At 42.4% G+C, this 26095-nt stretch overlaps 1 protein-coding gene across 2 annotated transcripts in view; it reads left to right on the top strand.

The window, feature by feature from the left end:
- Nucleotides 1-338: 338 nt before the first annotated feature.
- SLC6A11 (solute carrier family 6 member 11) overlaps nt 339-26095 on the top strand; it is a 184119-nt gene continuing 158362 nt past the window's right edge. For both annotated transcript variants that reach the window (XM_045023765.1, XR_006581017.1), the window contains exons 1-5: nt 339-625; nt 1061-1293; nt 5813-5947; nt 6098-6238; nt 7866-7956. In XM_045023765.1, coding sequence (XP_044879700.1) covers nt 1074-1293; nt 5813-5947; nt 6098-6238; nt 7866-7956 — 587 coding nt within the window. In that variant the 5' untranslated portion in view covers nt 339-625; nt 1061-1073. The remainder of the gene's footprint in view (nt 626-1060; nt 1294-5812; nt 5948-6097; nt 6239-7865; nt 7957-26095) is intronic.

Here is a 26095-nt window from a genome sequence, read left to right as displayed (position 1 = left end):
TTGGCTGGGGGCTCCAGCTCTTCCCACTGCTGCCAGCAACACCCCCGTTCTCCCCTGACAAGCACAGCTGGAAGCTGGTGCAGTTACCCCCCCCCCCGCCCTTCTCCCCTCTCCCGGGCTGCTCCTTGGGGCGGGGTGCAGGCTGCCTGCCTTGCCTGGAGAGCTCGCCCCCTCCCCGACACACACACCACTGGAAAGGGGAGAGGGGCTGATGGTCAGTGCCAGGGGGCGGGGTAGCGAGCGGGCTGGGGATGCTCCAGATGCGATGCAGGGCGGAGGAGGCGGTGGGCAGACGGCGCTGGGTGGAGGGGGGAGGCGGGTGTTATAGCATCGCTCCGGGAAAGGCTGAGCAGTTGCAAATTCTCCGCCGCGGCGTGGGTAGCAGGGAGCGTCCCATCCCCTGCAGCCGGGGAGCCGGGCAGCAGCTGACAGAGAGCGGATAAGGCGCCCCTGTCTGTCCTCCTCCTTGCACCCTCCGTCCCCTACCTGCGCCGCCGCCGAGCGTCTGCAGCTTCTCGGCTCCAGTGCAACAGGGCGGATAGTGGCAGCCCACGGGGATCCGCTCAGAAACCAGCCGAGATCCAGCGACCCTGCCCCTCTCTCATCAGCACAGGCAGAGCCCTGGGTGAGTAGTGGGGGCGCCTGCTCTTCCGGGGAGCCCAGGAGCCTTTCATCCCCTTCCCCCTTGTATCTGTGTTGAGCTGGAAGGTGTATGAGGCTGCAGGTCAGATGTGCTTGGGCTGATCTCTGTGATGGCTGAGAGGTTTGCAGAGCTGGGATCCTAGCAAGGGGAGGGATTGCTGAAAGGTGGCCGTTTGGGAGTCTTTAATTCTCCTTACTGCATCTAAATGATCCCACACCACCCACCTTTTTTGGGGTGGGGGTAACTTGTCTGATCTAGCAAAATTGGCATCTCCTTCACTTTTAGCACCTTGTAGCAAATCCCTGTATGTTATAGGACATGCAGAGCCAAAGATCAGATGAGGGATTTGTGAGTAGTCGTTTGTTGTGTGAAAGTGATTTAAAAATCCATTCTTCTTTCTTACCCTTTTCCCCCCAGGCTGGACAGAGTCATGACCGCTGAAAAGACTATTCCCATAATTAATGGCAAGCCAGAAGATGCTTTGGACCCTGAAGCCTCAAGTACCAACCTGGTCCACAGCAATGATAAGAAAGTGCACGAAAGAGGCCACTGGAACAATAAGGTTGAATTTGTGCTTTCTGTGGCAGGGGAGATTATTGGGTTGGGAAATGTGTGGAGATTCCCATATCTTTGCTACAAGAATGGAGGAGGTAAGATGGCATCACATATAGATTCACAGCTCACCATAAACACATGGTAAATAAACAGTAAACAAATGCTTTGCGGTGACTTCTTGCATTAGTTGTAAAAAAATGGGTGTTTGTAAGAGGACTTCAGGGCTCACACTGCTATAGAAGCATTAAGCATTGTGTGGCTGTGTAAAATTATGGAACATTTTACTTATTTTTTTTGCAAAATGTTTTGCACTTTCCTTTTGCATGTTTTTTGCATCTGAGAAATTTCATGTTTTTGTGAAGACAGTAATGCACTTACAAAATCTTGTGAAATTAAGTGGAAACCACATTGTACAAAAATGGCTTATGTGACTCAAAACTATTTTCACCCAAAAGGTCCCATTTTAGTACAAACATCTCATGAAAAAGAGACTAGTTCACTTTTAAAATGGGACTATATACTAGATGTTTTTGTGCATGTAAACATATACACATGCTTATGCTCTCAAAACTAAACAAAACGAGAACAAAAAACCAATCCTATTAGGAACAGCCACAATAAATAATTGTGCATTTTCCAAAACAAGGTACTTTGCAAAGTACAAATGGTTTTCTTTATACTGGTTTAATGGCTACAAGGACTAAAATTTTAGGAGGATTGTTTTCTTATGATACCTGGATCATTGGTTTGTTCTCTGTTAAATCAGAGTCCCTTTAAATAAATTGCACCCAACTTCGTTTGCTTATTTTCTCCCCAGACATGGTAGAAAAGGAGGTTGAATTTGTTAGTTGCAGAAAGGATACTAGTCACTTTATTAAATATTAGACATAACATTAGATACATGAAGTTGTGGAACACAATAAAAGAATGTAACTTATGGGAGAAAAGCACAAGTTAAGGTTATGCAACAACATAGCATATTTTAGGTCTTATTTATAGCTTGTATGAAACACATAAGATATAATACAGTTATGAATAAACACTACATCTATGGTATAGCTACCAGTGGAAAAATGATTAATCAAAATAAAAAGTAGTTTAGGAATATGGTCAGCTGGATACAGACACTCTTCCAATTCAGGCCTAAAACAGTAGTAAAAGCAGACAGCTTAGGAAGAAAGCAATGTGCTTGGTAGCTGAGATGTACACATGCATAAAAAGACCTATTCATCAGTAGGTTTTCTCTGCCAACAATGCCAAATTTATCTCCATTGTCACTCCACTGAGTAACACCAGGGATAATCCTGACCCATTTTTGTTTAGTACAGTTCTAAAAACTACTGTGCAGTAGTAGGTGTGTTTGCTTTGTAATTTGGCTTTAGTTCCTTTTATTCCTGGACTTTGGCAAAAATGAGATAAAAAAGAACTCCGCTATTCTTAAGATGGTGCATGTTGATTTCTAGTAGTGCTTTTATTATATAAAGATAACAATCTGGACATTAAATGCAGAACGTATTTGATGCTAATTTGTAAGAATTGTCCCAAGGGTTTTTCTGAGAAGGTAGAAGAAAACTTTGAGAAATAACATTTTGAACACACTCTTATTCCCGTGGTACCCTTTACATACTTGTTAGTTACACGTGTAGTATATCTACATATTCTAGCCAGTCAAAATGTGAAATTGCCTTTTTCACCAATGTTAGCTTCACTTTGAAAATACTTCAGTCATGTTTGCTGTGTAATTAGATGGCAACACATTTAAAATAAATAACAGACTCCAGCATCCTAAAGACAGAATGTAATGAAAAAAATTGACAAAATCCTGGCACCATTGATGCAAATGGCAATATTTTGTTACCTTCAGTGTGGCTTTGTGGATTTCACCCAATCTGCTCTCAGGTCTTTGTGCACCACTGAGCATAGGTGCAATGCTGTAACTGAGATCAAAATTTAGCTTGTTTTATACATAGAGTTTCTGCATCTATGTGTAAAATTCAGATCAGGATTTGTGAAAGAGCAGTTTTAAGTATCTCAGTTTGTTTATGAGCATAGGAATGTGGCTTATTTGGTGATAGTTGATTGTCCAGTTAGATAAATTGCCTTTTATAATTTTAGATCAGTTATTGTTTAGTTGGCTGACTGATTGTTTATGTGGAGAGTAGAAAGCGTGGTTCTCCTCTCAGTTACACTGGTGTAAATCTGTTGAAGTCAGTGGAGTCAGATCAGCATAAAACTGGTGTAAGTGAGAGGAGAATCAGTCCCAGAGAGTCAGATCTCACACTCCTGACTTAAACAGGTACTTATGCTAAAGTCATCAGGACTATGCATTTGAGTATGCCAAGCAGGATTTGACCTAGACCAGCAATTCTCAAACCGTGGAGGTTTTACTGGAGGGATCTACAGAATTAAGTATTTGGAGAAACCATACATTAGAGAGGTTGGGAGAGTGAGCGGTCCCTGAAGAGACGTCTCTTTAGTTATGGGTCTGCAGACTGAAGTTGCAGGTTCACATGATGCCATGCTATACTTCTGAAAAGCAGGCATACTTTGTTTTATCTCCTGTTCTAGATCCAAGGGAGCAAAACATAATTCAACATTGCAATTTCCTCTGCTTTTTTTTTTTAATGATTAAAACACAGAATCCCTGGTTATTTATACAACTAAAAAGTTGTCCTGAAACAAAGTTCAGAAACATTTGGTTGGCTGTGAAGATTCAGAAAGTAAACTCATATTATTGGAGATACAGTCTAAAAAGGCCAGTCAGTAAAGATACTTACATTTTCAGAGACCTGGTTGAGGGAGATGCCATTGCTACTAAAGCTCTGCAGTGTGTAGGAGAGGTGGAGTAGCATGTGCTGTGGGTGGCAATATTTTAAAATACATACTGAAGAAAAAAAGGGAATGTGACTGTGAATTTAACTTTGGCACTTTGAAATGGACCTCGTATTGGTTTAATTATTTCATTTAGTCTTAAATGAAGCTCCAATTAAAGTATGCCAGGGTTGTATGTTCAGGAACCGCAGGCAATACATTGAGACCTGGATTCTGCCAGCCTAACTCATGGTGAGTAGTGCCTTATTCTGCCAGTAGCCCTCCAGAAGTCAATGGAACTTTTCACAAGCACTACACCATGTGAGTAAAAGTGGCAGAAAACTAGGTCCTTTATGAGTATTAGTTCACCTGGTTTGAGTATGAATCATCTGATCCATCACTGTGTTTATTAGCCATCTTTGGTATCCCTTCCTCCTCCAGATGTATTTCCTTCTTCCCTTGCTTGGCTCTAAACCTGCAGTCTTTGTGTGCCATAACTCACCTCTGGACTCATTAGCAGAGTAGTGTGCTGGATGGAGCTCTTTTTCTGTGTCTTCTCTTCTCACTTGTTCTCTTTGCAGTGAAAAGGCTTCATCTTGTTTTTCTCCATGGGGATTGGACCAAATGCAATCGAGATGAGAATTTGATCTAACACAGTTACCCTTTCCCACCTCTGTTAATGTATAACCCATTCTGATAATATTTATCACTCTGTTTTTGCATATGTTCAATGTAAATATTTTACAATATGATTAAATATTAAAGGAGTGTTTGTTTCCAAAGTTTAAATTACAGCGATGTACTATTTCCGCTATATCTTAGTCCAGGGGTCGGCAACCTTTCAGAAGTGGTGTGCCGAGTGTTTATTTATTCAGTCTAATTTAAGGTTTTGTGTGCCGGTAATACATTTTAATGTTTTTGGAAGGTGTCTTTCTATAAGTCTATAATACATAACTAAACTATTGTTGTATGTAAAGTAAATAAGGTTTTAAAAATGTTTAAGAAGCTTCATTTAAAATTAAATTAAAATGCAGAGCCCCCCGGACCGGTGGCCAGGACTCGGGCAGTGTGAGTGCCACTGAAAATCAGCTTGTGTGCCGCCTTTGGCACATGTGCTATAGGTTGCCTACTCCTGCCTTAGTCAATAAAGGAAAGAATGGTATTTGCTACTGTGCAATTCTTTGGCACTAGACTGCACTTATTAAATACAAAATATATAATATATCTTTCCTGTGGGAAGCTCAGAAAGAGCATGGATGCTTTGTTATTTTCCTAGGGTGTGAAGTTAAAAATTTTAATTTCTGGTGTATATCTTCTTCTGATCAAAGGCTAAATCCTGTAAATAGTCTCATTGGTTCTCTGTCTTTCTATATGATCCTCACCATCATAATACCCAGTACCTCACAATTCGTAATGGATTTTATCTTCACAATACCCCTGTGAGGCAGGGAAGTATTAGTCCCATTTTACAGATGGAGAACTGAGGCACAAGGTGGATAAGTGACTTGCCCATGATCATACAAGAAGTGTGAGGGTAAACTGGAAAGTAGATGCAGGTGTCTTGTCCTCTAGGCAATACTGTAGGAGTAAAGTGAATAGACCGACCCATAGAAATTAATTTTCAGAATTTAAGACCTGACCCTTTCTCCCATGAGTTGTGCTTCCTCCATTGGCTTCAGTGGTACTACCTAAAGGAGTAAGTGTTTGTAGGATCCTTCCTTTGTTAAGGAAAGTACATTTTTCACTTTTCTTTCAAGGATCCTTGTTTTCTCTAACCAGCTCCCCATTGATGTTTGCTTGTAGGTGCTTTCCTCATTCCATATGTGATTTTCTTTATTTGCTGTGGAATACCAGTATTTTTCCTGGAGACCGCCCTGGGACAGTTTACTAGTGAAGGAGGTATTACATGTTGGAGAAAAGTTTGCCCGCTGTTTGAAGGTAACAACCAGTTCTTTGTTCTATTTTTTTAAATGCATTATACGTGTGAGCAAAAATAATGTTAAGCAAAACGCAGAAAAAAATATGGTCTTGGTTTGAAAAGCAAACGGTTTCTGTAATTAGTTTCTTTTCTGTATTTTTTTCCTCCAGGTATTGGATATGCTACCCAAGTTATTGAAGCACATTTAAATATTTATTACATCATCATTTTAGCATGGGCTATCTTCTATCTATTTAATTGCTTTACCACAGAGCTCCCTTGGGCCACTTGTGGCCATGAATGGAATACAGGTATGTCCCCAGCAAACTTAATAACTATAGAAATACTTAAAAGTAATTGATTGGTAAATTAAACTGTAGGGGCCAATTTTTTTGCTGGTAGAAATTGGCTTAATTCCATTGAAATCAATGGAAATGTGAAAATCACATCAGCAGAGAATTTGGCCCACAATATTTACCAACATTTACTGAAGGGTCTTGGTGTAGAACCTTGCTCATGCTTTTGTGGTGTGTTGTTTTTGTTGTTTGTTTTTTTCTTGGCATTGTATAGACATTTGTTCTTGTCAAATGTAATGATACTGTACAGGATCAGAAGTCCTAGGCTTTTCTTAATTCTGAAAGATGCTATGGGCTAAATCCTGGGATCGCCACTCAGGACCATATCATACTTTCACTTTTTTACACTCAGGGAGTTCAGCTTAAAAACTGATGGCACAATATGGCTCTCGGTTTTTCATCAGTCCTTATTCAGACAAACCCCCGGTGAAACCAGTGTGTGTCTTGCCTGCTTAAATGCTGAGGGAAAAATTGAGTAAGGATCTTTGTATCTGAACTTTTTATTCAGAGATCTATAACTTTGTTGTATTGTATTTTTCTGACTGTACCTGGGCCCACTCCTGCAAACCCTTAGCTGCACAAATAGGACTATTTGTTTGACTGACTGGTTGTGTGAGTGAGGGTTTGCAGAATAGGGCCTTGTATTTGGAAGGTTTGTCCTAACATGGATATTCCTTTATCAATCTGAATGTTTAAGTTTCACTTGAAAGGAAGATCATAATGGTTCGTTGAACTGAATGCCCACTAATACTTTCATCCTCTAGTACTGTGTATTGGTTGTCGTTTTCATGCCATCGATTGCCCTCCCCCACACCTTCCACTCCTTATATTACTGTTTGCCCTCAACCTATCCTCATACCCTACTGTGGCTTTATGGCTTTGACTCACTTCCATTGGGCCCAATCCTGCATTCCTTGCACACCTAAAACACACTCTGAAGTCCATTTGGATGTGTTAAGAATCCAGGATCAGGCCTGATGGGCGTGGTAGGCTTCAGTGTCCTTTTTCACCTCCATGCAGTGACACCTAGCCAGTACTGATCATTGTTCGAATAGTATGTGTCAGCTCAATAATGCTGAGCTGCTTTGATCTTGTCATCTATTTCCCCCTCATAGCACACCAGAGAGTAGTTTTCTCACTTGCCATATTACGGCCAGTGGACACATGTTGCTGGCAGAAAGTGATTCCTGAGCCAACTGTTGGCATTAGGAATTGAACCTTAGTTAGCCAGTTGGCACGGGCTGTATGTTTTAACTCCCTAACAATCACACCAGTTCAAAGCTTCTTTCTTCTGCCTCAAACACTGCATTGGCTCTTGCAATTGTAGCTTCTCATTCAAAAAGTACTGTAGGTGAATGTAACATGCTGTGCAGGAATATCTTCCTGGGATGAGTCTATGTGACTCGATGATCAAAGTACACTGTTACAGAACTGACAATTCCATACTATTTTCAAATGCGTGGAAAGCCTTTGTTTGCTTAGGGTCAGTTCAATTAGACTGGTGGCATTACACGATGAACATACTCTAAGCAGACAAGTGTATTGCAGGTATCATAGCAAACTTTTTTTTGTTCTTTTATAGAAAACTGTGTGGAATTTCAGAAACTTAATATGAGCAACTGCAGTCAACTCTCTTTACAAAATGCCACATCTCCAGTCATGGAATTCTGGGAGTAAGTGTACATAAACTTTCCTTTCAATTCAAGTGTGATTACCCTCAAGTATTTTTGACCATGCACAGCTAAGTCTGACTCCTGAAGCCATAAGTGCTGGTGCTGGGGGTGTGGCAGCATCCCCTGGTTTGAAGTGGTTTCCATTATGTACAGGGTTTACAGTTTGATTCAATGTCTCTCAGCACCCCACAATACAAATTGTTCCAGCACGCCTGCCTGCAGCCCTTAGCAATGTGAAAAACTCAACTGGAAATTGTTCTCACATATAGCAAGAAAGTCAGAGTAAGAGTTTAACCTGTTATAGGATAATGGAAAGGAGACATTCTGTTCTGTGAATAACATTTTCTGTTTCCTGTGGAGACATTCTTTTGACATAGGGCTCAATCCTGTGCCTCTACAGTGCATGGAAGTTTTGCCACTGACTTTAGAGAGAGTAGTATCAAATCCATATTTGCTAGAAGATGGGAGAGAGAGCAGGTGATTTAAAATATTTGTTATCTAGTTCTTCAGCGCATCTTTTTCTTGTAAGAGATGCCCAGTTTACATTATTTGAGATAACTGCTACGAGCTTTTCATAAAGGCAAAGTTGCAATAATCTGTTAATATACATCATACATTACTTGTTCAGGGTCTGGTTAACATTCTAAGAACCTGGCTAGAGATTCTGTCTTGCCAGCTAGGTAGCCCTCCTCCTCTGAGTATGCTAGGGAGGATGATTGAATTTCTAAATATCTATCCTCTTTTTGGTGCTTCTCGTGCGTAGGTACTTGGTGTAAAAGCTTTCTCATTACCAGGGCACTCCCTGTTTTACTATAACATAATTTCATGGGATGAATCCTTACATTTTTCCAGTAATGTTCAGTACAGAATCTAGCTGATAACAATAAAAAATAAAGTAATGTGTGGCTCTATTTAAAATGCAGGTACTTTACAGGAGCATTATGTAAGCAGGTCAAGGGATCTCTAGGAAGCTGGCATGACAATTGGTATTTTAGTTATTGTCTTTCATTATTTTACAATGAAGAGTCTTACGATTATTTACTCATCCCTACTAATAACAGAAATGGTTGGCTGTCTTGTATCTCCATGATTTTGATTTACTAGTTAATGTAGTGATAGTGAATATCTATTGACCAACTGAAGGTTTTTTTAGTGATTTTTTTTACTTTTTGTATTAAAATTGATTATTTTTCAGTAATGATTAATTTTACAAAGTGTATATATAACTGTACATTTGTTCTGTGGAAGATACAGTGTACATTAGGACTTGCAAAGATTGAGAGCATTGTTTTGAAAACAATGTCACTATTTAACATTACTAAGTATTTTAATGGCATGTTCTAATCACAGTAATCTTCAGACCGAACCTTATTCTGAAGCTGTTCCATGTATGGAGTCTTAATCACAGCACTTAGACATGGGAAATACCTATTAGGCCATGTATTAGGACCAGCTCCCAAGGGAGAGCTCTGCATTGACATAATTTACTTGCATGTCAGCATGTGCCATTGTCTTTAGCGTGGGCTCAATTAGCCACACCATGGTGAATTATCTGCGCTTTCCATGGCAGGGGCTATTGTCTAAGTGTGTGGTATTTGTTTAGAGGTTCATGTCAATTGCTGTATATGAGTACTGCACTTGAAGTACCACAGTCACATCAGTACATACACCTGCCCCCTACTTATTGTCAAGGCAGGTGGAATGTGAAAATGAGAAGTGTTGCAGGCTGAGAGAGGAGGCATGGAGCATACATACAGGAGGATGGTACATACAGAAGGCTAGTCAGTGGTTGGTTAGGGGAAATAATACCAGCCAAGATGTGAAAGGATGGTTCATCTGATGGTCACCCTGACCAGGGATACAGAGGCCATCCTTCAAAACTATCCTTTGATAATTAGATCTCCTTGCCACAGTGCTTGAGTATTTCTCCATGCTCACAAGAGTTTATTTAAGAAAAGATGAGTAGTCTTTTCTACTAGAATCTCACTAATCCACCTATTTTATACCTTATGTCAAAATACAGCCGCCTCCCCACTTCTCAGTTTTGTGTTTGGGGGTTACTTGCTGTGTGCTGAGCTTGTGTTTGTCAGTCTGTTTGTTTGTTTGGTTGTTTGAGGGACCGTGTGCTCTGGCTGGCAGTTGGAGGCAGGTTTGAAAGCTCGAAGCCTCTGGTAATTGGCTGAGCCTTAATCAGTGGGCGGGGCATTCACTCAGGCCAGGGCTTTATAAAGCCGCGCACAAGCGACCAGGGAGCTTTGCGACCAGGGGCTGCTAACAGGGAGTTTCGCAAGGGAGTTGGGAAGGGAGTGGGAGACCCTCGCCAGCCCTAACCCCTTCCCTGTGGTCCCCCTAAAACCTATAAACCAAACCACATTTCAAAACTCCCTTCTGTAAACCACCCTCCCATTAACTAGGAGACAATGCAGGCAGAAGCCCAGCAGCAGAGTGGGGGCTATCCAGTTTATTGCACTGAGTGTAGCATGTATGATTACCTGCCCTGTGGGCGGGTGGCATATGTGTGCAGTCGGTGCAAGGAGCTTCTGGCCCTCAGAGACCATGTACGGACTTTGGAGGCCAGGGTGGCAGAACTGGAGGAGCTAAGAGAGGCAGAGAGGTATGTTGATGAGGCTTTCCGGGACACTGTAGAATTGTCCCACCTCCGCTTAGACAGCTCCTGTGCTGTTGAGGAGGAAGAAGGGCCCAGGGAAGTAGAGCAGTCGATGGGAGCAGAGGGAAACCTTCCCGTAGTTGGGACCCTCCTTCCAGATGGTGCTGGGGTCGCCTCTCGCACTGAGGTTGCCTCTCCGGGGGAGGGAACTCCAGTTTCTAGGAAAAGGCAGGTGTTAGTAATGGGAGATTCGATTATTAGAAACGTAGATAACTGGGTCTGTGATGACCGGGAGAACCGTATGGTGACTTGCCTGCCTGGTGCGAAGGTTGCGGATCTCTCGAGGCATCTAGACAGACTTATTTGTAGTGCTGGGGAGGAGCCGGTGGTTGTGGTACATGTAGGTACCAATGACATAGGGAAGGGTAGGAGAGATGTCCTGGAAGCCAAATTTAGGCTGCTAGGGAAGAGACTGAAATCCAGAACCTCTATGGTGGCATTCTCAGAAATTCTCCCAGTTCCACGCGCAGGGCCAGGTAGGCAGGCAGAGCTTCAGAGTCTCAATGCGTGGATGAGACGATGGTGTAGAGAGGAGGGGTTCACGTTCATTAGGAACTGGGGAAACTTCTGGGATGGGAGGAGCCTATATAGGAGAGATGGGCTCCACCTAAACCAAAGTGGAACCAGACTGCTGGCACTAAACATTAAAAAGGTTGTAGAGCAGTTTTTAAACTAGGAGATGGGGGAAAGCCGACTGCTGCCGAGGAGCGTGTGGATCGGACACAGACTTTTCTTAGGGGAGAGTCTGATGATAGAGAATCTCCAGGTTATAGTCAGGAGCAGAGGACTGAAGAGTATAATGTAAGGGCCGGATCAGATGATAAACAGTCACATAAAAAAGAATGACAGGTTTCAGAGTAGCAGCCGTGTTAGTCTGTATCCGCAAAAAGAACAGGAGTACTTGTGGCACCATAAAGACTAACAAATTTATTTTAGCATGAGCTTTCGTGAGCTGCAGCTCACTTCTTCGGATGCATAGAATGGAACACACAGACAGGGGATATTTATACATACAGAGAACATGTATAAATATGTCTGTGTGTTCCATTCTATGCATCCGAAGAAGTGAGCTGCAGCTCACGAAAGCTCATGCTAAAATAAATTTGTTAGTCTTTAAGGTGCCACAAGTACTCCTGTTCTTTTTATAAAAAAGAATCTGGCACATCAGAAAAAGGCAGGCTAATAAACAAGGACAAGTTCTTAAAGTGCTTGTACACAAATGCCAGAAGTCTAAATAATAAGATGGGTGAACTAGAGTGCCTTGTGATAAAGGAGGATATTGATATAATAGGCATCACAGAAACCTGGTGGACTGAGAGCAATCAATGGGACACAATCATTCCAGGGTACAAAATATATCGGAAGGACAGAACAGGTTGTGCAGGGGGAGGAGTGGCACTATATGTGAAAGAAAGTGTAGATTCAAATGAAGTAAAAATCTTAAGCGAATCCACATGTTCCATAGAATCTCTATGGATTGAAATTTTATGCTTTAGTAAAAATATAACATTAGGGATCTATTATCGACCACCTGACCAGGACAGTAATAGTGATGATGAAATGCTAAGGGAAATTAGAGAGGCTATCAAAATTAAGAACCCGATAATAGTGAGGGATTTCAATAATCCCCATATTGACTGGGAACATTTCACTTCAGGACAATATGCAGAGATAAAATTTCTCGATACTTTAAATGACTGCTTCATGGAGCAGCTGGTACGGGAACCCACAAGGGGAGAGGCAACTCTAGATTTAATCCTGAGTGGAGCGCAGGAGCTGGTCCAAGAGGTAACTATAGCAGGACCGCTTGGAAATAGTGACCATAATACAATAGCATTCAACATCCCTGTGGTGGGAAGAACACCTCAACTGCCCAACACTGTGGCATTTAATTTCAAAAGGGGGAACTATACAAAAATGAGGGGGTTAGTTAGACAAAAGTTAAAAGGTACAGTGACTAAAGTGAAATCCCTGCAAGTTGCATGGGCCCTTTTTAAAGACACCATAATAGAGGCCCAACTTCAATGTATACCCCAAATTAAGAAAAACAGTAAAAGAACTAAAAAAGTGCCTCCGTGGCTTAACAACCATGTAAAAGAAGCAGTGAGAGATAAAAAGACTTCCTTTAAAAAGTGGAAGTCAAATCCTAGTGAGGCAAATAGAAAGGAGCACAAACACTGCCAACTTAAGTGCAAGAGTGTAATAAGAAAAGCCAAAGAGGAGTTTGAAGAACGGCTAGCCAAAAACTCTAAAGGTAATAACAAAATGTTTTTTAAGTACATCAGAAGCAGGAAGCCTGCTAAACAACCAGTGGGGCCTCTTGACGACCAAAATACAAAAGGAGCGCTTAAAGACGATAAAGTCATTGCGGAGAAACTAAATGGATTCTTTGCTTCAGTCTTCACGGCTGAGGATGTTAGGGAACAAACCTGAGCTGGCTTTTGTAGGTGACAAATCTGAGGAACTGTCACAGATTGAAGTGTCACTAGAGGAGGTTTTTGAATTAATTGATAAACTCAACATTAACAAGTCACCGGGACCAGATGGCATTCACCCAAGAGTTCTGAAAGAACTCAAATGTGAAGTTGCGGAACTATTAACTAAGGTTTGTAACCTGTCCTTTAAATCGGCTTCGGTACCCAATGACTGGAAGTTAGCTAATGTAACGCCAATATTTAAAAAGGGCTCTAGGGGTGATCCCGGCAATTACAGACCGGTAAGTCTAACGTCGGTACCGGGCAAATTAGTCGAAACAATAGTTAAGAATAAAATTGTCAGACACATAGAAAAACATAAACTGTTGAGCAATAGTCAACATGGTTTCTGTAAAGGGAAATCGTGTCTTACTAATCTATTAGAGTTCTTTGAAGGGGTCAAACATGTGGATAAGGGGGATCTGGTGGACATAGTGTACTTAGATTTCCAGAAAGCCTTTGACAAGGTCCCTCACCAAAGCTCTTACGTAAATGAAGCTGTCATGGGATAAAAGGGAAGGTCCTTTCATGGATTGAGAACTGGTTAAAGGACAGGGAACAAAGGCTAGGAATTAATGGTAAATTCTCAGAATGGAGAGGGGTAACTAGTGGTGTTCCCCAAGGGTCAGTCCTAGGACCAATCCTATTCAATTTATTCATAAATGATCTGGAGAAAGGGGTAAACAGTGAGGTGGCAAAGTTTGCAGATGATACTAAACTACTCAAGATAGTTAAGACCAAAGCAGATTGTGAAGAACTTCAAAAAGATCTCACAAAACTAAGTGATTGGGCAACAAAAAGGCAAATGAAATTTAATGTGGATAAATGTAAAGTTATGCACATTGGAAAAAATAAACCCCAACTATACATACAACATGATGGGGGCTAATTTAGCTACAATGAGTCAGGAAAAAGATCTTGGAGTCATCGTGGATAGTTCTCTGAAGATGTCCACGCAGTGTGCAGAGGCGGTCAAAAAAGCAAACAGGATGTTAGGAATCATTAAAAAGGGGATAGAAAATAAGACTGAGAATATATTATTGCCCTTATATAAATCCATGGTACGCCCACATCTCGAATACTGTGTACAGATGTGGTCTCCTCACCTCAAAAAAGATATTCTAGCACTAGAAAAGGTTCAGAAAAGGGCAACTAAAATGATTAGGGTCCCATACGAGGAAAGATTAAAGAGGCTAGGACTCTTCAGCTTGGAAAAGAGAAGACTAAGGGGGGATATGATAGAGGTATATAGAATCATGAGTGATGTTGAGAAAGTGGATAAGGAAAAGTTATTTACTTATTCCCATAATACAAGAACTAGGGATCACCAAATGAAATTAATAGGCAGCAGGTTTAAAACAAATAAAAGGAAGTTCTTCTTCACGCAGCGCACAGTCAACTTGTGGAACTCCTTACCTGAGGAGGTTGTGAAGGCTAGGACTATAACAATGTTTAAAAGGGGACTGGATAAATTCATGGTGGCTAAGTCCATAAATGGGTATTAGCTAGGATGGGTAAGAATGGTGTCCCTAGTCTCTGTTCGTCAGAGGATGGAGATGGATGGCAGAAGAGAGATCACTTGATCATTGCCTGTTAGGTTCACTCCCTCTGGGGCACCTGGCATTGGCCACTGTCAGTAGACAGATACTGGGCTAGATGGACCTTTGGTCTGACCCGGTACGGCCATTCTTATGTTCTTATGTTCTCAGGAAAGATTTTGTAGTAGAGTAGTGGGGAGAAGTCTTGGCTTCATTATTTTTACAAACAGCATTATGGTACATTTACTAGTAGTGTATGATAATTAAAAGTAAACTGTTGTACAGTTATCATAGTAAATGAATAAAGTATGATTTGTGATGCATTAGCCTTGTTTTTCCATTGTGCTTATTTGCTTGCTCATTAATTTCAAAGTTCAGCAATGCACAATGGGTCACTCAATTATCAATGCAAATTGGCAAGTTTCATTGTATCAGTATAAAAGGCCCTAAAACAGATTTGTGGCTTCTATAGTTTCAGAATTTAGCAGACATGATCAGGAACTGAGTAAAAAATAAACCAACCAACAAATTTTGGAATATATTTGTTTAAAAAAAACCCAAAGAATTGTGGTTATTGTCTAATGGCTGGACTGAGTGATTAGATTTAGAATGACCAGATGATTACAGTTCCATTATGTGCTTTGTGTCTCAGGCATTTAATTACATGGATATAGAATGACCTAGTGATCTACATATTCAAAACCGCAGTGCAGTTTGCAAAGAGAATAGTTAATAAGTACTAAATCCATTACAAATCTAGTGAACTTGTACAGATAGGTGACTTGTGACTCATACCAGAAATGTAATTGAATGTAACCAGAGGTCTTGTTTACACAGTACTGATTTGCTTTGTAAATATTAGACTATTTTGTACTTGTAAAAGGAGTTGTCTAGATTGCTCAGGGGGGTGTAGTCCTGCTCTGAACAGCTACAGCAGGGATAAATCACTGGCTTTTTGTTCTGTGTTTGCACAACACCTAGCACAGTGAAGTCCTGGTCCATGTCAGCAGCACCTAGTTGCAGTTGCAATACAAATAATAAATATACTTTGGCTCATCCAAATGCTTCATTGTGCTCTGGAGAAGCCACCTCTTGGAATGTGGGTTGTTCAGTCTATAATCATCCAGTCCTGATATAGACTGTTAACAAGGGTGTCAAATAATATTCACAATGATGCTGCTTTCTTGCTGTGTGCATTTCCAACTCATGCAAAGTAGCTATCAGATGGAAACTTTGGTCCATACTAACTCAGGCTGGATTCAAAGTAGAACTTTAGAAGATAGAGATTCCTTATCCAGATACCATCTCCTAAACAATCCAATCCTCTCTTTTTAAATAACTAATAAGATTCAAGACCTTTTTCAGTAAGAAGATAATAAGCAGGTTTTCTGTGTGTCCCCCCCCCCCACTTTGGTGTTTGATCCTGTGCCCATTCAAGTCAATGGGAAAACTCCCATTAACTTTAATGGTGCAGGATCAAGCTTTATGTCAAGCTGTGTTCAGCACATGTGATTTTCCAAGAGAAGGAATTAGGGTGTTACGCATTTGCGGAGCAGCATGCAACAGGAAGTAGACAAATGTATAGATGTAGGAGAGAAAGAAAACAGAGATAAGTACAATTTTCAACTCATAGGCAGATGCTCCAATGGTCATCCTTAAGAAACCTATCCTTTGATAAGTAGATCTCCTTACCACACTGTTTTTGTTGTTCTCTATACTAACAAGGATTTATGTAAGAAAAAAATTATCTGGCTTGAAAAGTTATGGTTATAGAGATTCACATTTTCATAATACTGTATATTTCTCAAGTTACTGTTACGGGTCTAAGATACTTAAGCTAAAAATATTTAAGCTAATATTTATAAAGGGTACATGAGTTGCTATATATTGAAGAGCAGAACATAGCTGCATCAAAATCAGCGGATGTTAGTAACAGAGGCTCAAGTTGGACTTGGCTTTGAATAGGTGTAACAAATATACAAGAATCCTAGGGAGTATTTGGGCTTTGGATAATTGGGAGTGCTGGGGAAGGCTTTGCAAAGAAGCACCCTTAGTTTAAAGTCACTTAAGTTTTTCATGCCATCCATATCAGAAGCTTGGATCTTTGTTAGATAGCATAGGGCTTTGAGGCTGGAAATGGATAGGAATCTTCAGTGGGTTTGAGAATGGCAAATACGGCCTTGGCCATCTCCTGCTTCAGAGCCCAGGAGTAACTCCATCTAACCGTATTGGTAATAGAGGGAACTATCCTGCAGCGGAATGGGAAGGAAACATTCCAGTAGCAGCTCTGACTCACACCGTGATGAAGTTAACCTCTCCCAGCGTTGAGCACAAACCCTGTGTCTGCCTACCATTCTGTCAGGTACAGACTCTCTACCCCTGATAGTGAAGGTGGTGGTAGCGGTGGGGGAGATCGGCTTTGTGTAACTCATTATAGCACCCTGTTCCCCTCTGGTGATGGGAGGGACACAAAGAGAGGTTAATGAGCCTGCTGCAGGCATGGCTGGTAGAGAGAGGTCTCTTTGCTCAGGCAGTAGAGGCTTTTGCTTTTAGAACCACAGGTCTCAGGTTCAGTCCCTGCTGGTGATGATCCATGCTGTGATGTGGCATTAGACTTCAAAGGACTGTGCGAGTTTACATCTTGACTTGTGAGCCAGTAACTGATTGCTGCTTACCTATGCTCACATAGCCAAGAGGGTGTGATCCTGCTGGAGAAGTAGCAGGCCAAGCAGTGGAGAAATGATTCTGAATCTGGGAGCTCTGATCTTTTGCCCCTTTTCTGCTAGGCCAAGGGTGACCATCCCTGGTATTGATTTTGAGATTTCACCTGCATTTGTAGCCTTCTCACTGTAACTTTGACCAAGGAGGTCAGAGCTGCATCACTGGGAGAGTCTAGGAGCTTGAGGAGGGCTTTATATTCTCACCATTTTGAAGTACCTTGTGAACCATGGCCTTGGTAATGCTGCAATATGTTTTACACATCATCAGAATGGGCATTGACTGAGTCCAAATTCAGGGACTTGATCCCCATTAAACTCCAGCATTGGGCTGTGAAAGATGACAGGCAGAAGTCTGAAAGCCTAACTCCTTGTTTGGTGTTGGTGGCCAGTGTTCAGAGCAAGTTTACTTTGAAGCATAGGTGTTTCTTTCAAAGGGTTAGGTATCCCAGTCAAGGTGCTCCAGAGAGAACTTGTTGTCACTACCTCAGAGATGTAAGAAATGTGGGGTTTCTGGCATTCGCTCTTCATCCAGTTTGATGCTTATGCTGGTAAAGGTTCAGGCAATGATAGAGGTGGGGGTCACCTCAGCCATGTTAGGAACAGGGGTGGCTCTAGACATTTTACCACCCCAAGCACGGCAGCATGCTGCGGGGGGCGCTCTGCTGGTCGCCGGTCCCGCGGCTCTGGTGGACCTCCCACAGGCGTGCCTGTGGGAGGTCCACCGGAGCCGTGGGATCAGCAGACCCTCCGCAGGCATGCCGCCGAAGGCACCCTGCCTGCCGCCCTCCCGGCGACTGGCAGAGCGCCCCCCGCAGCATGCCGCCCCAAGCATGCGCTTGGCGTGCTGGGGCCTGGAGCCACCCCGGTTAGGAAAGGCCCATGGGAGACACTGGGTCAGCCTGGGAGGATGGAGAAGGTCAGATTCAGAAACGGAGAGGGGATTCAGTTTGCTTGCTCAATCCCAGCAAGCTGGGAAATCTTCTGGCAAACATATGGGAGAGTCAAGGGAGCCTATGGGTAACATTTCCACTGCTCCTGTCTGTTATCATGGTCTGGAACTAGAGCTTCAAAGGCCCTGGGAAGAGAGCTGTGCAGACAAGTCCCATGGTACTGAGGTTGATTCCACCTCAATAGTTTCCTTTTTTGGCTGAGTAGCAACCCAGACCTGAGCCAAAGAAGGCCTGGTTGTTAGTCTGTCATTCTCTGGAGGAGGTGGCACATCCTCAGCATTTGCAAGTCAAGCCTAGTGAGAAAAAAAACTTTTTGTCAAGGGGAAAGAAAAGGAGCTGCTCTTGGTAAAAGGGGAAAAAAACAAAAAAAACCTCAAAGTCAAAAAAAGGCTTTTCCTGTTTCTTTCAGGGTGCAAATAGTGGCGGGAGTTGCATTGTTACTAATCCCCACAATCCTATGAAAAGTCATTAGCAAGTTTGGGCCTGATCCTGAGGTGCTGAGTACCCATGGGCATTCAGCTCCTCTCAGGACTAGGCCTTTGTGCATGTCTTGGAGGAGTACATTATGCTGTGCCAGACTCACTGGTTTCTGTCCAGTTCACAGGAGGCCGTGTGAAAACAGTCTTTTGTTTTGATTTACATGAGCTCTTCATCTGGTTTTGCCTTGAAACCAAAAGCTCGGCCTGGTTTTGTTTGAGAGCAATAAACAGGGGGTAGGTTTCCTCAAAAGGTTAAGCCAGCTTCTCAGTGATGGTGGGCTGAGTTTTGAATTGTAATGAGACCGTAAATCAGGCAGGTGAATTTCCCATGTCTTAGGGTTTAGCTGTATTTATGATAACTGTAGCGATGTGGCGACTCAGTGGCATGGCATCTCCTGCTGGTCATCTCAGGAATTAGCCCTCTAGCCTAAGGAGCACCCTCTGCAGGCCAGTGTCTCTCCCTATCACTGGCCCCCGTGTCCCTCCCGGACCCCAGTGCCCCTTTACGTTGGGTGCTGCCCCCTGGCAGTACCCCCACTCTCTGGGTCTCCCCACCCAGGGAAACCCCCAACCCTCTATCCCAACCTTGCCTCAGTGGCTACTGCCAGTCACCATCTAGCCCCCGTTCACTGGGGCAGACTGCAGTCTGTAAAGACCACTCATCATTGGCAAGGGGTGGGGGGGGGCTAGACCTGCTGCCTTTGCCTACCCTGGGCTGCATCTCTGCAACCCCAGTACCTTTTCCAGCCTTTAGCAAGGCCTGCAGCCTGGGGGTTTTCCAGGACAGAGCTCCCAGAGCTCCCCAGCTCCTCTGGCCTTTCCCCAGCCCTGCTCCACTCTAGGCACCCTGCTGTGCTCCCAAGCATCCAGGCCCATCTCTCTCAACAGCTAGAGAGAGAGTGTTTGAATTCCTGGCTCACAGCCTTTTATAGGGCCAGCTGTGCTGACTGGCCTCACCTATGGCTGCTTCCCCAATCAGCCTTGCTTCCTGCTCCCTGGGACAGCCCTTTCCCAGGGCTGTTTTAACCCCATTTAAAGAACATTGTTAAGGTTGTAAAATCAATCACTCAGAAGTTAGGAAATGGCAGAATTAAGGTTCCTCATGCAACCTTAATGGGGGTGTGTATGCAGTATGATAGACTTTAATACCGTGATCATATACTATTTTTCCCAAGGAGCTCTGCCTCATTCAATGCACAGAATGGGCAGTGCTCAAATAATGAGCAACTTTTCAACATTTTGTTTTATCCTCATAGTTCAATATGCGGCCCCAATCTTATTTACTGCATTCAAACCCTGCTTCTGAAGGCAGAATTATTATTTTTGTCCTGGGCTTTTCTATAGCACTCATCCCTAATAGTATCTGAGTCTTTTGCAAATACTAATGAATTTATCTTCCCAACATCCCTGTGAGATGAATGGGTGTTATTATCCCTATGTCACAAATGGGGAACAGAGGCACCAAGAGATTACAGTCAGAAGTATTTCACTGATTTTGGGTGCCCAATCTGATTCTTCTGAGTACTCAGCATTATTTAGCACTTTATGTGTTCAGAGGACAGCTCCCATTCACTACAGGTGCAGCTGAGCGCGCTCAGTACTCCTGCAAAGCAGACCCCAAGGTTTCAAGTTGGCACCCAGAAAATAAGAAACACATAATTAGTGGCCATGTGTAAAAAGCTGGGTTTACATGACTTGCCTAGTATCACACAGGAACACTCGGGCAGAGGCAGGGGTAGAATTCAGTTTCCCAGGACAGCATTCAGTTGTCTTGATCATAACGCCATCATGTCTTTTGCTGAAATCCCCCTCCTCATTCACTTCACACCTTCCAACTCCTGCCCGAAATGGAGCAGGCAGTCCAATGCTTCCCTTCACTATATAGGCTGTGTTCATTCCCAGAGAAGGAGGATCCTGTGCACTGGAAGAGGCAGGGTTCTGTGGAATAACTAGTATAGGATCATGTAATGTACAACAGTAACATAAATTATATGCACAAGGGGACTGAATTAAGGTTTCACAGGCAATCTTAATTCTGACATTTCCTAACTTTTGGGTACTTGACTTTGCAACCTTGATGTTCTTTTAATATAGTGGTTTTATATGTAATTTCCTAGGTTTTTTAAAAAAGCAAACTGAAAAAGCAGAAATTCCATCATGTGGCAGCATGTTGACTCCAACATGGTTCATCAGGAGGGGTGCAACATTTAGATCCACCACAAGACCTCTGCCCCTTGAGCTAATGGAGTAACTGATAGTGGATTGACTTCTTTATGTGGACCAGCACTAGACGGGGATGGGACACTTTGCCAGTGGGTTTCACAGAGACTTGCTGACAGCAGAGGTGTGGTGAGATTCAGCACTCTTGGCTTCCATTTCAGGCTCTGGTGGGGAGTGTGATGTAGTGGGCACACAGTCTTCTACCCATTACCCTCAAGCTTAATCCCTTTTGCTCCATCCCATCCAACTTGTCCCAGTCCTTTCTCTTACCCATCCCTGGCTCCTCATGCCAGTCCCATTCTCCTGGCTTACCCGGTTCCAGTCTCCACTCCTCAGGCTTCTCATCCCAGTCTGCTTGCCCAGTTAGTCCTAGTTTCCTCCTCAGGGTTCCCTATCCAAGTCCCAGTCTCTCTCTCACCACTACTCCCAGTCTCCGTGTCTAGCCAGTCCCAGTGCTTTTCTCTTTGCTCCTCATCTGATCTGCCTCTCCCTTCCTCTCTGGTCTTTCCCTCAGGTCATTCGTTCTACCCCTCTCCCTTCCCCCCTTACTGGCTCTATGTCCCAGGCTCCTATTCAATCTTAGTCTTCCTCCTATCCCTGCCCCTGCTCCGTGTGCCAGGATCCCCCTTCTCTGGTTCCTTGTTGCAGTCTCTTTGCCCAGCCAATCCCAGTTCTCCCCACAACCCCACACATACCCTGGCTCCTTATCAGCTCTCTCTCCTCCTATCTCTGTTTCCTACCCACACTGTTTCATAGTGCCAGTCACTTTGTCTAGCCAGTCCCAGCCTCCTCTTCACTACACCCACCATCTGCCCATCTCCTTGCCCAGCCAGAGTTGCAGCCTCTGCTACCCTGACTCCCAAGTCCCCAACTCACAGTCCCTCTCTCCCTCCCCTCACGTTCCAGTCTCACCAGGCTTCCTGTTCCAATCCATTCCTTGCCCTCCCTCAGTAACATGTAGGAGCTGCGACAGGATGGAGCATGCTCAGTGAAGATAGAATCTTCAGCAATTTTTAGCTATTAAACTCTAAGAAGTCTCTATTGAGCATGTGTGAACTTCAGTTTTTCAACATCTTATAATCTGCCTAAATTGGAGTGGATTTTCACAAAGATGGCAAAAGGCACATTTCTGACACACTGTTTTGACTGAAACCTCCCAGAAAATCTTAGCCTCAGTCAGACAGTGAGAAAATTCAGTCCAAATGGTTAAGGTCTGGCAAAGGTATAAGCAACGGAAAACAGGTCTTATAATGGGATGTTATGTGCAACCTAAATAATAGGTGGTGTTACAAGACCTGCCAATAATACATAGAAATGCCATTTCCAGGTATTGTTAGCATCTTGAACTCTTAGCTAGAGTAGAGAAATCTATTGATAGTTAATAAATCAGCAAATTTAGCTCCTTTTTCTGATTGTGAATGATTCACAGACTTTGAGTTGTACTCCTTTCTTATTTATTCAAAACTATGTCACAAATACTTCATGCAATAATATTTCAGTCCAGATGTAGTTCAAAAAATATTCACTTTGACTATTCATTATTTGTAAGGCTAAGATTTTGTCCTGGGTATTTTTAGTAAAAGTCATGGACCGGATGTGGGCAATAAACAATAAATCACAGAAGCTGGAGCCCCACCACCTGAGACTGAAGTCGCGAAGGTCACGTAAAATCACAGAATCCTTAATTATTTGTAAGGATTGGAATTCACAGTGCCTGGGTGGTTGCCATGGTGAAGTATGGGGAAAGTTGTGCCTTTGATCTTGGCAAAAAATGTAAGTTTTAGACAAAAAAGTTAAGTCACGTGATGCCATATTTTAATAGAATTGTTATATTTTCATTTGCAAGCATGGTAAAGTGTTTATGATCATATAATTACTCAGTAATCATTCAAACACATATAGAGAGAGCAGAACAACAAAATAGTGGTAAAACTGAGAATTTTAGAAACAACTGGCTAATGTTTTTTGTATTGGTAAAGTATGATGGGCACCCCTAAATTATATGGCTTTCCACGTATCTCTCTATAGTATTCTTGGGTGCCAGTTCCTGCTGTGAACTGAAAGTACTAAGACTGTATATATCTCCCGTCTTCTCTAAACAGATCTTTAGACATCCTGACAAAAGGAATGTTCTTCAGAAGCAGTTTGTGTGCACACAGGAAATTTTAAAGCAATCCTTGAAAGATCTGGGAATCACAAACCTTACCTTGACCAGCCAAATCTTGTTGTGGCAAGGGTTAATAGCTCAGTCAGGGATTGACCCAAATCACAATTAAGGCAATAGGAGTGTTTCCATTGACATCAGTGGGCATTGGATCAGTTCCATGTAGGATTAGTATTATTTGTATTACAGTAATGCCTACAGACCTCAACTGAGATAGGGTTCCATTCTGCTTGGTGCTGCACAAACACATATGAAGAGATAGTCCCTACCCTTGTTATGCATCCTGATCATGTTCTTTCTAACACCTGCATCTAACCAAAGCACTAAAGCTTCTAAAATTGCTGAGTTTTTCTGCACTTTGTTTCTGAGAACCTAAGAACTGTATGTATTCTGCAAGGTGTGCTGCTTTGATTAAGTGCTGTCCAAAGCAAACAATTCCCCTGTTAGTAGCTCACACTGAGGCTGTCTTAGTTCTTTAAGAAAAGAATGGGCCATTATCTTTTTCAAAGGACAAGTTGAAAAGTAATATTTAATAATTTGTGCTAGATTGTTCCCCTCCTGTAAATGGTTTTTCTCCTTTGGTCTCCCATGCAAGTAAGTAGTAGCACTATACAAGTGACATGAATTACTGTAGAATGGGTTTTAAAGATCTTTGGAATGCCTTAAACGTGGGTGGCATTGTACGTCATAAAATTTGATACAATTACACAGAAATGTGTCGGGGCATTTACTAAAGTTTTGCTCACTCTCTTGAAGTTAACAGACTCAGGAATGACACAATCAGGTAGGAGTGACTAGCAGTGTCCCCACTTAACTTTACAATCAGCATTAGGCACCACAGTCACATTCAAAACATACCTGTTGTCAAGGCTGCACTTTGAGTGCAGAAGGTGAGGGCCCACAAGGATTTTAAAAATTAATACTGACCACTACAGGCTTGTATAACACTCCCAAGGTTACAGCTTTTCTCTAATCTTGGCTTGATAAACGCTGCCACCACCCAAATGCAAAACAAAACAAAACAAAACAAAACCCTTGGATCCAGGAAGGAGCACTTTCACTTCCCCCTCCGGAGAAGAGCTGAGAAAGAAAACAAAGGAAATTAGCTGTTGCTACCAGCTAATCAAACAACATGCACAAACCTCTTAGGACACCAAAAATTCAATCCTGTTCTTAAAAAAAAGGTAAATTTTATTAAAAACAAAAAAGAAAGAAAATACATCTGGAACTTAGGCTTTTGCTAGCTTTTAAAAGAGCTATTCCAAAAATTAAGTACCCAAAATAGCTTTCTTGGGGGTTCAGCGTAAAGGTTACAAGCAAACAAAAGTATCTGGGGTTAGCAAAGAGGAGTCCATAGCCATAAGAAATAAACAGAAATAACTCTAATCACGTCTTTATAAACATTCCTGATCTACTTACACATTCGGGAGTTCCAGATAAGTAGTTCTAGGTATGATCTGATGATTTATGACCATACCTGGCTTAAGGCTGCTTACAGCATTGCTGCTCTGTCTCTCTCTGCTCTCCAGAGAACAATCACAGACACAAAGGGAAAGCTTCTTTCCCAATTTTAAAAAGTTCTAGCCTTCCTATTGGCTCTTTTGGTCAGGTGCCTTTTTATTTTTTTTTAACCTGGGGGACTTTGTTAACCCTTTACAGGTAAAGCAAGCAGAGAACAGCCACCTAGAGGGACTTTATAGCTAACTGGCTGGCTGGGTGTCCATAAAAAGGAGCTACTCTCCCCCCTTCATTTATCACACCTGTCCTTAGCATAATTTGTTTCATTGCATAAAATAAAAAGTCCTGTGTCATTAAATAATCTTGATATCTGCCTTGTGACTTTTGAAAAAGTGCAGGCAAAGACAAGAGTCACAATTGAGCTGTAGTGATGAGGCTGATATTTTTATAAAGAGTATTTCCCAAGTAAAACTTCTGTGCTAGTTGATCCAGGAAATTAATTGGAATAATTGCCAGGATATCCTTCTCAGTCAGTTTGAGCAGCTCAGCATGAGGTTCCTGCTGTGCAGAAGATGTAACCAACAAATGCTGAACAGTCCTTTCTTTTTTGGCAACAGTTCTGTAACATTTTGAAAGCTTGATCCACCTTGATTTATGTGTTGTATTGACCAGATATTTGTAACAACCAGCTTTCCTGGTGTAATCTACAGGAATATTGCAAGTAGGGCAGAAGAGTTTCTACCACCTCATTCCTGGACAGCTCTCTGCGCTGCACTGTTGTCACCTCTGAAGTTCCACTACATGGGGAAAACGTTGCATGTACCCTTCAATGCAGAATGAAATAAAAAAGTTTTTACATTTTTAAATTTTAACAAGCTGTCTTAAATATTTCAGTGGGGTGAGAGCAAGTGCCATTTGATTTGGAAACAGGGTGGTAATATTAATTTACAGCAGTCACACTTGGGTTTTAGCCCTATGTCTTATCAGTTATAAAAACAGATTAATATGTGGAGAGAAAACTCCTTTGGAGATACCTAATGGACCAACATAAACAACAAACCATAACATGAATTCTAATTATCCTCTTGCTTACACCTATTTTATTGGTGTGTCTCCAGTGATTTAACTGATTTACATTAGTATAAGTGTAAGCAAAATCAGGCCCATTTCTCTCCCCCATATCTTCTGCCAACAATCTCAGGCCCTTCTTCTTTTTCCTTTATGCTGCTTTTCTTGGTGAGGGTTGTGGTGGCAACATGGAGAGTAGAGAGGACTAGACCTTTCTCTTTCTTCCACAGCAGGTTGCATCTCCTCCTGGGGGATTCCCCAGCATTCCCAGGCCAGCCAGGAGATATAATCCCTCCAGCGTGTGCTGGGTCAGCCTCAGGGTCTCTGTCCAGTGGGATGTTCCTGGTAGAGTTCCAACGGAAGCCTCTCAGGGGGCGTCCTTATTAGGTGCCAAAACCAC

The sequence above is a fragment of the Mauremys mutica genome, chromosome 7 (genome assembly GCF_020497125.1).
Source record: "Mauremys mutica isolate MM-2020 ecotype Southern chromosome 7, ASM2049712v1, whole genome shotgun sequence".
Lineage (NCBI taxonomy): Eukaryota > Metazoa > Chordata > Testudines > Geoemydidae > Mauremys > Mauremys mutica.
The sequence above is the reverse complement of the archived record's forward strand: the minus strand, read 5'-3'. Positions and strand labels throughout refer to the sequence as shown.